Source organism: Anoplopoma fimbria, chromosome 13 (assembly GCF_027596085.1).
Source record: "Anoplopoma fimbria isolate UVic2021 breed Golden Eagle Sablefish chromosome 13, Afim_UVic_2022, whole genome shotgun sequence".
Classification (NCBI taxonomy): Eukaryota; Metazoa; Chordata; class Actinopteri; order Perciformes; family Anoplopomatidae; genus Anoplopoma; species Anoplopoma fimbria.
The window spans coordinates 1088874-1101313 of record NC_072461.1 but is presented as its reverse complement, the minus strand read 5'-3'; the positions used below and the strand labels follow the sequence as shown (position 1 = coordinate 1101313).

Sequence of the window (12440 nt, the reverse complement as noted above, 5' to 3'; positions counted from 1 at the left end):
CTAAGACAGTCTTGTTGTGCTCTCTGTGATTTTGTGAGGTCTGTGTGTGCATGGGTATCAACCACAAGCTCACATGGTTTTCCAGTTCCGACTAGTTTCTAGTCTAACTCAGGAGGATGAGCAGTGTCTGTGCAGGAAACTGAGGGCCAGTATTCCCATCTGCCTCTTCCGGTGTCTGTCAGGAAGACTAAGTGGGTTTGTTTGGAGACCTGAAGGCACAGCTAATAAAATTAAATCTGCGAGGCCTCTTGCTTTGACTTGGCTACAGTTGCAAGTCCTGTTAATGCTCAAAGTATGCTACAACTCCTAGCACTCCTGATGACAGGATGATGCTGCATGGCTTGAGTCCTTCAGACAGATAGTATAATAAGCTTACCTAATGAGTTTATCATCATGCATTTTAATAGACTGCAACTGTAGGTTAATCTGCAATGTGTTACGCTGACATGTTACAGTAACTGCCAGTTCCGTTTGTCTACTTCAAACTGTCATTGGAGCCGGCTTCATTCTTGACAGGTTCATCTGCTGCAAGACTGGTATGAATCTATTTACATATGTCTACTGTTATGTCAGGTGCACATATGTTTGTCTGTATATGAAGTATAGTACAGTACATATACAATTAGGTGCATTTGAATACCTGCACTTAAGAAAAAAAGCAAATCTGATTTTGAGAATAATCCTAAAGGTTTTTCTGCCAAAACTACATTTAACATAAACCATATGCTTTATACAAATAATGCAAAATGATTGCATATATAGTAGTGAGCAGTAAGATTAATTAATACCATATTGATATTATTGGTCGTGACCATTCAGAATGTAATGTGAGTTCAAGGTAAAGTTGTGTAGCGCTAAATAAATAACTCCATTGAGTGAATTTGTTTATCCTTTGTCTTTGACATCAATTAACTCTCATCAGGCTGGTAGCAGACATATTTATCAAGTCTGTGTCCTTTGTTGGCATATACATTTATCTTTTGTGGTTGTGTCTAAAGTTTGCATCATTTTTTGTATGTCTGGAGTGTGACTAGAAGTCTAAGCCAAGCACCCATCAGTTCAGCATTGAGCCCCCGTTAGTACAAGTGTGTGGAGCATGCCGCATCATGGGAGTGCTCCTATCAGCAAAGACAGAGGAGGGAATGCTCGTTAAAGTGATGCAAGCTGTTTGCATGAGTTAAGGAGAAACAAACCTCAGTGACACCAGCGAGAGCCCAGGACACACACACATACACACACTCTCTCACACTCTCATACATAGAAACAGCCCAGTCAGACTAACCACATTGCACTTGCTGGTAAATTGTGGTAAACAAATGTGGTAAACTCCTTGAAATACTTCATTAAATATTTAACAAAGAAAAGATGCTCACTGCCTGTGTACTATGTACTAGACTGCTCCATTTCTCTTTCAGGGAGATAGCATCATGCCAGAGTACATCTATATGCAAAAGTGCAAAGTGAGCAGTTGTAAACTTTAACAAAGACAGTTTGTTCTTCACTGACCCAAGGCCTAGAGCTAAACACGAGAGAGGTCACTGAGGACTTAGCCCATTACGATGGACTCAAATATCTGTCCTATATCTATTGGGTGGAAATAGAGAGAGCCATTTGAGACTGTTTTAACCTCCGATCACATTGTTCTCCCTGCTGGGTTACACCATAAAAATGATAAACCTAACCGTTATAATGCAGCACCATACATCCCATCACACCACGAAATGAGTCTAAACCACTAGTGGCTGGTGCTCATTGCCGCTGTGCTAAAATTGCACCTGTTTTTCTTTGTTTTTCTTTTTGCCTCTCTCACTCGGCAGCACAGTAAAAATTGAAATGTCATATAAAACGTGACAGGATGCTAATATGTGGCTCCCAGAGGGCATCTGAAAGCGTTCTTGTTGATTTTGTAACTGCAGAGGGAGGCGGCATCCCTCCCATTTCCACCCCAGGAAAAAAGAAAAAAACATTGAAAAGTTGAACAAGTTGAGGAATGCTTTAGGGGCGACACAAATTCAATTTCCAAAGCCTGTGCAAGAATTAGGCATGACAGAATAATAAATAGCGCATACAATTAGCATCTACTGTGTACTTAAAACTTGATGTGTCGCAATCCCTCTGAATAATCAAATATGGATACAAGGAAATCATGATTCTATACCCATAAACAACATATTTGGCTGCTGTAGACTTGCAGCAAATAAATAAATATTACAATAATTTAGTGATTGATGAAAGTGCAACACTATTCACTGGTAGGAGGCTTTCATTGGCTGATTAACATTCACTGGTGGTATTCAGTTCAGTCTAATAGTATTTTGTTTGCCTCTATACAGGAGCAACTATTCAGAGTCATAACAGTGAAGACAGTCTGTCTGTCTCTAAAATGAAGCAAGCAAAAATATACTGTATATAGTTGGTACATTGCAAAAAGCTTCAAAGTCTATTGGTAAATTTATGATCTAAAATAATCTGATAGTTTATCAGCACAAGGAGACAAATTGGTTTAGCATATTTTCAAGAAAATGTGAGCAGCAAGTCAAATGCAGTCACAGAGAACTTTCTGTATCTCATGTTGACCACCTTATTGAAATAGTTCAGCTCCGAACACATTATGTAAGCCAAAAATGAAACTAAAACAACTATGTTTCATCTGTGTCTATTCCAAGTATTACTAGCTCCACTGGGAAAGAGATGAGTCACAGATTACCCCCTGGGAGTTAAGAAAGTCCCCAAAGGGAAAAAGAAAATAAACCTCGCAACCCAGTGGCCTAGAAGAACATATCCCCTCTGTCAGGAAATGACAACAAGACGAGACAAAAGGCCCTGCGACCGGCCTCAGATGCCACCATGCAACCTGGCACCTCGCCAGCGCCACATGAAAGAGGCAGATGTTACACCCCCCCTTTTTTTTTTTTTTTAACCGGCAGCTTTAATAAATAATTTATCTCATACAACAACTAATCCATGGGCGAATGTGGGGAATACATCTCTATTTCCCTCCCTCTCTTTTTATCATAAACACATAAATATCTGTTTAACTAGGGTGTTGAGATGTGCTGCACGTCCTCCCGGCCCTCATCAGGCGGCTCGCACACACAAAGGCCACGTTAAGATCTGAAGGGGCGTCCCACTCCCATAGGCCCAATGTAAATGTGTGTGTGTATGACTGTGTGTACAGGACGTACACAGAGTTTTCTTGAAGAATATCTGTGTGTGCTGAGGGTCTCTCCCACAAAGCCAAAGTCAAACTCCAGTTTAGACTGTCAGCTGAAGGTGGACCAGGCAGACACAATGCTCTCTAGTACTAATTAGTCTCTTCACCCAGCCTCGTCCCATAGCGAGGATAAATATAGGCATATATAAAAGAGGGGGATGGAGGGAATAAAAGAAAAAAGGTGGTGTTGGTGACTTATTTTCAGATTGACCTCTTCTTTCTATCCTAAAGTGGAAGGTTTCTTGTGTTACGACACGTTTGTGTGTGTTTGTGACTCTGATGAGTCGGGTGGCAGGAGGTTGTTTGCCACTGATCATCTTTACCCATCACCCCCTGGGGCCCCTCATCAACTCCAAAATACCAGCCACTCCATCAGACTCAAGGTCAGGAGCACACACGCAGGCACATAAATGACTACCACCCCACAACTTCTGCGCTTCCTCTTCCTCGCCTCCTGCTGAATGCCACCCGACCCCCGCCAAACCTACACCCCTGCTCCTGCACAATTCTCCCCCACTTTGCCTCACCTCTGCTCCCCTGCTCCTGCACTCTCCTTACCCTGTCCTTCCCAGGATCCAGCCTGGCGGTGTGTGATGAATGGGACAACATTACTCTTGTCCTCTGTTGGCCTGGTTTAGCTGCTCCCCCCCATCTGTCTGTCTGTCAGTCTGTATCGGTTTGTCTGTCTCAGTCTTTCTGTCTGGGCTGGCTTAAAACATATGCTACTGCGCAATCTAAACTCTGGATTCATTTGTTTTTACCATACACCAAGATGAAGGTACAAATGGGATTTGACATCTTTAGATAAGGTTCAGAAATTTGTTATCAGTTATTTGGTTAGCAATTACATTTATTGTTAAGACACATTAAGGCTTTTTTGATTCTGTGAGCTGGAAGTCTATTCTATATTTAATAAAGATTTTGAACTACATTATATAAAAAAATGTAAGTTAGTAAATCACGTTTTACTCTTGTTATGGTAAGAATGAGATCTGATTCATCACCTAGGTCTGTAAAACTCTAGCTAACTTTTGTGTACCTTTAATTACATATTCATGTTCAGAGACACAAGAAAAAGAAACGGCTGTAACATCCACTGTTTTAAACTTTGTTTTGGAAGGAGAAAAAAAAAATACGACAGAGCGAGAGTGCATCCCTATGAAGTGAAGAGATCACGTCTTCAAAAAAGTAAATAAAATATGCATCCTCTCTGTGCTCATTACAGATTTATGACTCTTGTTAAAAGAAAAGGTGGCGGCTGCCTTCTTACATGTCTGACTTTCAAATCCAGACGACAACGCTGTCAAGTGTTGTGCTCCACATTCTGTCCAATGAGAGACTGGGAGGGCTGAGTGTGTGCCATCTTCAACATCGTATTTGGTGAAAGTCTCGAAGAGAGTAACTTTGGGTGGATGAGAGCACACAAGAACTCCTCACCTACAGTGCAACGAGTGCTCGCCGTAATCCTTTGATGCATAGTTCATCAGTCAAAAAGTTCAGTTGGTTCAGCCGCTTGTGTGTATGTGATTCAGAACAATAACAGTTGGGGGAGTAGAGATTGCTGCATTAGGCATAATGAGCATTGGGATTTGCTGCAGAAATATGAAATAGTTTTGCTGTTTCTGTAGCAACTTTTAAGAAAAGACAAGCGCATTCAAATCACCCCACAACCGCACACCGAACACACACATACACACACTCTGGGTTTTGAAACTCATTAGAAAATATGTTTGTTCGGTGCTTATTATCAGTGACTTAGAGGTCATAAGGTGTGAAAACAATAATTATTTGTGAGATGAATGCAATCAGTGCTTCCAAAAACAAAACAAACAAAGAATCTAAAGGGGGGGGTAGAAAAACATCACATTATGAGGGAATTGTATTCCCTTATGGCCCCTCACACTGCACAGAATATACCCACACATGTAAAAAATAAAATAAAGATCACTAGAGTCACTCCCAATGTGAACCAAAACATGGTGAACACACCCTTGCACCTACTTTGCTACAGGGAAGTCACACAAAAAGACAGGAGCAGCCTTCCATGCTGGAGCCCCATTAGTTCCCCAACCACCTAAGAGAGCAGGCAGAGGCCTCGAGGTTGGGTTTGGGGGCCAAACGTGCAGTGCATGGTTGTTGGTTGAGACGTGGACAGGGGACAAGTACTGTACAAAAACCCTTACAGGACGGCAGACAGATGCCGTCGGACAGACAATGAGCTAAATAGGAAACCGGACGACAGCGACACACATCATCGGGAGTCAGTGCCAGAGCCACACACATGCCCACTTACCACCATCGCTCGTATCCACTCAAAGTGCCAGGAAGCCAACATATCTTCGAGGATATGGTTTTTATCACGGCTGTCATCCCAGGGGCCTGGTTTAGGGTCCTTGTGGATAGATTACAATGAGATTTTTTTTTTACAACCCAGAGAAATGAGGGTGAAAGGGTTAAAGAAAAAAATGTGGATGTTTTACAACTAAAAAAAGTGTATTTGATGGTTGGCTTAAATAATATGAGGCTTTTAATTCCTGTAATCTATAATCTCTACAATGACAGTGGTGAGTATACTGTAAACTCTGTTAACCAATAGGAATGCTGTCCATAAGTACAGAAAAAAGATCCATAGTGAAAAAACAACACCATTTAAATAACAAAGGCCAGGGTTAAAGCAAAAGTGTTAAGAGGATGGCAGAGAGTCAGAGATTCAAGAAGAAACTAGTGAAAGCAAAAGACAAAGCAAGAGATATATATCTGGGGGGAATAGAGATAGAGAGAGAAGATCCACCTGATGTTTGTGTGTGACAAAGAGGAAAAACAAACAAACAATGCAGTGCATTTTGCATAGAGAGACAACCCCCCCCATGCCTCTTTCACCCTCCTTTTTGTTTTCATTCCTCCCTCTATTAGCAATACATGATTAAAATGCAATTCCTACCAGCGTCTCTGCTGAACAACGAGAAGAGAAAAAAAAACAGTGAGATGGGAAGAAAAATGAAGCGGAAAAGTCAAAAGCATCTTTTACGGCGTGACGCTTTTCATCCTTCACAGGCGGCGAGAAGAAAAGAACACAGACATTCAAACTTTTTTCCCTTCCTTCTCTTTACCATTCTCCTCAGCAGTTGAAAACCCCCATGATACCCAAGGACAACCCTCTGCAACACAAGCTCAATAGCCTCCCCAGAACAACCTTTCAGTCACACTTCCTTTTTCAGAGAATTGATATAATTCCCAGTGCTCTCTTTAGTCCAATTATATTATGCCATGTCGCTATCTGAGCTATCTGCGTAGTGCCGTGACTGGGACAGAGAGGAGTGCCGGGGCCTGGGAAAGTACCTCAGAGTTCCTTATGCTATCTGGAGATAAGTCAGAAAACTTGCACTGTTTAACCATATTCACACCGGGACAAAGTGTGTGCCTTATTTAACATTATATTGGAGAAGAGAGGCACTTGCTTAATGATACAGAGAAGAAGAGACATTAGCTGAGACCGAACTAGGGTGAGAAAGAGACGGATAAATACAAACAGAGGAGCTGAGGGATATTGTATGAAATGGATGTGAGACCTGCAGGATGAGAGCTGGATATGGGTGCTGATACAAGCCGTTCATCAGGAGTTATATACTACCGTACAACCATTGATAAACACACATGTGTATAATTGTGTGTGTGCGGTGAACATGCCTACAGGGAATATGAGCAGAGGGCAGAACAGCTGTCTCAGCACACTAGATGAGAAGGATAAAGAGATACTGTTGAGTAGGAAGATGTGGCAAGATAGATGAAGAAACAGAGGATCATGTATGCTCAATATTAAATACAGAGTGAACAAATCATAACTTCAAAATGGAAATAGTCTATATAGCACTTATATAGCTGATGACATCAGACGTGTATTCCAACTTACTCTAACCTTTTTGGACCACTGGTTGTGTGGGAAATAAAATATTATTAAAAAATTAAAATTGTGTGTTATGCAAGTTATATATGTCAAACAGTCCTATTTATTTCATAACTGTATTTTCATCCTTTAAGGCATTACTATAATCAGCTGTTTCCTCAATAGGTCATCAATGAAAAACAACATATAGGTTACCGTCTTGATTGAAAACAGATTTCATTGCTGGTTAATATAGAATGCCTTGGCGAATTGCTCCATAAGACTTTATTTCAGTATAATTGAAAATGTACATATTAATGTGCTGAAGCTGATGAATGGTCAACTCTATATTTACCATCAACTTTGCCCTTTGAGGGAGGGATAAAAAAAACGAGAAGAAACGGGGGAATTTTGAAGGTGCATGTGATATGTGTGTGTGTGTGTGTGTGTGTGTGTGTGTGTGTGTGTGTGTGTGTGTGTGTGTGTGTGTGTGTGTGTGTGTGTGTGTGTGTGTGTGCGTGCGTGTGTTCGAGATAAAGATAGACATGGAGAGAGAAAAAGAGAGGGAGTGCACCGAGCAGTAAGCCCGTGAGCAGGACATGATTGCAGTGTGTATCTTATCTGTGTCAGGTCCTCCTGAGGCTAGTGGAGCCTAGCTGAGCGGAGCACGAGCGCTTCAGTGACCAGTCAACCGTGTGAAGGTAATCTCCTCACTCCTTCAGTCTGTCTCTCCGTCTCTCTCTCTCTCTCTCTCTCTCCCTTTTTCCAGTAACCCCAAACCAGCCTTCCCCAGCTGAGCCACTGCACACACACTAAGTGAGATGCTCGCACAAAAGACACAAACCCATTTATGCACACAAACACCCACACCCATGCAAAGCCTTTAGGTGATTGCCTCATGCCAGCTCTGGACAGTGAGCCCACAGGTGAGAGGAGACATCACAGGCTACATTGCACCCTGAAGCCCTTGCAGCCAGTAGCTTGTAAATATAAGGATTCTACCTTACACTGTCCAAGTCTCGCAATGTTACCTCCAGCTGTATTGGGAGATACTGAAAAGGTCCATAAAATGCTCTTTATTTTGTGTGTTTTTTTGCAGTAAGATAGAATTAAAAGGAAAAACAACATGTATTTGCTTTGTCTCGGGGTAGGAGGGATGGCTGAGGTGACAAGAAGTCATAGATACTTAGACATAGATGTGAATACACAACTATGTCATTTATAAGCTGGCAGATATTTTGATATTATAGCAGAGAATTACAGGTGTAACTAACAACATTGATAATTGCTTCTCCAGGGTCCTGGTATTGTGCATATGCTCAGTCGCATGGCTTACTCTGGACTTTGAATGGAGCCATTGTTAAACTTCTACTTAAATTAAAGTGCTTCTAGGAAGGTGACAAATAGACCAATGGGTGGCTAAGTAGCTTACATGTCAGAAAATGTTATCCTTTCAAGCAGAATATATATAATACAGGTTATGTTTGAGTGTACAATTTATATAGCTCTGTATCTTACATCCATGTATTGGATCACTAATTTACTTTGAAGGAGAAAAAATGCATTTGCAACTTGCCACTATGTTTAAAATTAGTTTAGTTGAAAATAGAGGTTAAAAACTGGGGCAGTGTACTGCTATTTTATGTGTGTGTGTGAGCAGGCAATAAGAATCAAGCAACATTCCATGTTGAAGGTCAGCACTCACACACACACACACAAACACAGTGAGAAGGAGGATGAGGAGGAGGAGAAGGGTAGAGGAAGAAAATAAATTAGTTTAGTGTCTAACATTCTTTCACCCTTCATATGCTTTCCTGCTTGGCTTTAACAACTGAGCCGTCCCCATCAATTAGTTTGGATGCTGGACTTTCATTGAGATTAAGTGACTAATATCAGGGCTTGCTCACGAAAAAGACACTTTTCACGTCTGCCCAACAATCTGTTAAGTCAAAACACATGCGGTGATCCAAGGCAAAAAGCCTGCAAGGGGTCCTCCATGCAATGAAAAACAGGTGCTCTACTTTTTGGCCATGTAATACCCCATTTAGCCTCTGGAGCAAAGGTTATCCAGCTAATAGCTGCCTTGTGGTGCACTGGGAGGAGAATGCACATGGCCGGAGTAAACATCTGGGACGGATTGTACAGACTTGCAACATATGCTTCAAGTTCAATTAAAATGAGGCCTTGGCATATTTATTAATCTTTTTTTTCCTCTCCTCTCTCTCTGTTGCTCTCTCTTTCTCTGTTCTTCACTCTCTCCCTTATAGGCTGTGCCTTAAAAGAGGCCTCCTTCGACTCGTCCTTCATACTTACTCATACAATGTGAAGCTATACCTCATATCCAATGTAAAAGACCTCATATCCATTGTAAAAAACTAATTTGTTAGGCCTTGAAAGTGCATTTGTTCTGCACTTAAACAGGTTGGACAGAGAGCAGGGGGCGGGGGAGAGAGAGAGAGAGAGAGAGAGTGAATAAAATAAAATAGGCAGGGAAGAGGACGATTAAGGGAAGGGTAGAAGGAGAGTGGGAGGGCAAAGACATGTAGGCGAAGAAAAAAGAAAAATGCCCCCCTTTCAACCTCCCTGCAGCTCAAATGAAATGCTAACAGTTGAGGGGAGCAATAGATCAAAATGTATGAAGCCAGAGTTGGTAAATTGTAGCCTTTGTGGCGGCTGTGCTATCCAGAATCCCAGCCCTGTGTGAGCACAGAGAGCAAGACCCTCTGATGTGGAATAATCAGTTTGGCACCAAATCTGACGGAGGCCGCAAAAGCTGCTGCTGCACCTCATTTCAATATGAAAGTCCAAAAATGTATTTCATATAATCTGCCGATTTTCAAATGCCTGTATTTTTTATTTTCCCTGAGAGGAGGTGGGAAAGGCAATGATGGAGGACAGACGTAAAGAAGGGGTAAAAAGAGGAAGGTTCAAGGTTGCCTGGTGCATATCTTCAGTCAGTGCCCCCCCCTGTACATTTCAGCCTTGGAACTTCACAGCCATGAAACTTTGCTTCTGCATCCCCATGGGAGAGGATGTAATGCTCACGTATCTCTGTGTGCTCATCGCCCAACTGGCTGCCTGGCTGACTGATTGCCTGATTCACTTGTGGGATGACTATTTGACCATCTGCACTATAAATGTGTTTTTCTAACCCTTTTGTTACAGGCTTGAACTTTACACCCCTCCAAAACGGGAGAAGTTGTAGCAAGGTTGCCGTTGCATGAGTAAATTCAGCATACTGAGTGTCCTCAGGCAAAAATAATTTTCAGATATCAAATTGCCTGGTCAAAGGCCTTTACAATTACCATTGCAAACCGCATGAGTTTCCTCCAGAAAGATCATCAAACCAGTCCATGCAATTTACCACATCTTAGCCTACTAACCTTTATATTGCAGAAGTGTGGCTGTAAGGCATCAAGTATCAGCCCAAGTCATTTCAGATTCTAGACTGTTCAGTCAAGCCAACTCACTATTTTCACAGTAAAAGAGTTGTAATTTCCTTAAAAGTTTGAGGTATAAGTTTGTTCTTGTTTAACACTGCTCAAGTCTCATTAGACTACAGTATCAAACAGCCTCTTATTTTGTGTGCCGCACCAAACCAGACAACACAGTTGTTGGATAAAGAGCTGTACCGTTTCAATTACCATTCCCAAGTGGAACATTGACAAGGGACTGTATCCTATCCAGTGGCATTTGTTTCAGTAGCTGTTCCTACAGTGTAAATGAGCGGAGGCAGTAAAGCAGCCACCTGTTGTTACCTGATAGTGTCTGGACAAGCCCAGATGCTGTTTTACTGGGACATAAAGGAGCAGTGAGTGGACCTAAATAGCTAACTAAGCACTTTATGTAGGTTCATGTTTTCAGGAAGCAGGGCTGAAGCACAAGCGTTAACGAAATTCAACATCGTGTTACGTGAAGCAAAAAATAAGGATAGTGTGCCAAACTGCAGAAACAGACCAAAGCAAACCACAGAGAGGAAAGATAAGAAATGTGTTGTGTATATATCTAAAGAGAAAACTTTTTAAAAGGTTAAAAGGTTGTACAATCTTGTACATGTGTTTGTGCCTCAGGCAGTGAGAATACCTGAACAGGGGAGGAGATGGGAGGGGAAGATGGAGTCATTTCTTTCGTCTGTTTGTGTTTCCGGTGTATGAAGCAGTGTCAACCTCTCCTGAGGCAGTGTGAGTATACGTGTGTGTATGTGTGTGTGTAGGTGAGTGTGTGTGTGTGTGTATGCGTGTGAGTGCATCCCTGACACAAGACATAATTACCTTGTCATCTTTGTCAAAATCCTCATCTTCGTCCTCCAGCAGGTCCTCCACTGCTTGCTGACAGTTGCAACAGAGGAAAGAGAAAAAGAAGAAAGAGAAATAAGAATGTTTATAGAACAGATACCGACAGATAGCACAGGGTTAACATCATCAGAACAGCCAAAGAGGCATACTAAAGCTGATTGGTTATGCTTATGTCTGGCAAGAGGTTGTTAATGAGTATGGAAAGCATGCAGACAGCACAACAACTGAATTGGTGTGTGCTAATATGTCAGGAGCTTCAAAATATTTAGAATTACATTTTATAAACATTCTGTTGTTCAAATGTGTTGACACTTCTGTAAATGTAAGCAAATTCTCCGGCTTTGAATTTCAACGGGCTGAGGATTAAAGTCTATTCATCCACTCAAATCGCATTGCACAAAAGCATTCAGATCTTATTCCATTCAGCGGGACGAGACTGAGAAGTCTTCGTCTGTTTCCTGGTCTCGTCCGACCTCTTTAACCCTTTGCACTCGTCTCTCACCTCTATTGCAGCCATCCTAACACTATACATTCATCTATCCATCATTTCACATCCTCTCACAGAATGATGCTACCATGAGAGAAGAAAGAAGAAAAGCCTGCAGCACACCGAGCAAGTCACAAAGAACAGCAACTATGTGCTTCAGTGGTCCACAACCGATGAAACTGAAGCTGGTGAAGCTCTGAGGCCCCCAAATACCATTACACACACTGTACAACAGAGCACATATAATTAAATTGACTATACGACATAACAATAGTACATGCAAGTTGGACCTTTTCTTATTCAATAATCACATTTTTACATAAACAATAAGAGACATTGGAATGTACAAGGAAATTGGCTTTACTGAAAATGCAGCCCTTTGCATACAGCTAAGGCCTATATCTGTATGTGAAAAGCAAGCCAGTAAACAAATGTCTTGGCATATGTGGAAAGCCCTGAACCAACAAGAGCAGCTTGTGTTTAGTAATATTGGTTAATGTTACAGTACTTGAATTGTTTGGGTGTCTTTATGAGGATACACAAGTTCACATGTCTAAACTG

General features: G+C 41.6%; 1 protein-coding gene across 1 annotated transcript in view; it reads right to left on the bottom strand.

Annotated features, from left to right (window-relative positions):
* mctp1a (multiple C2 domains, transmembrane 1a) overlaps window positions 1–12440 on the bottom strand; it is a 125387-nt gene that overhangs the window by 11602 nt on the left and 101345 nt on the right. Inside the window, exons 17-18 of the mRNA XM_054610540.1 lie at window positions 11369–11425; window positions 5508–5606 (exon numbers count right to left, since the gene is read on the bottom strand). Coding sequence (XP_054466515.1) covers window positions 5508–5606; window positions 11369–11425 — 156 coding nt within the window. The remainder of the gene's footprint in view (window positions 1–5507; window positions 5607–11368; window positions 11426–12440) is intronic.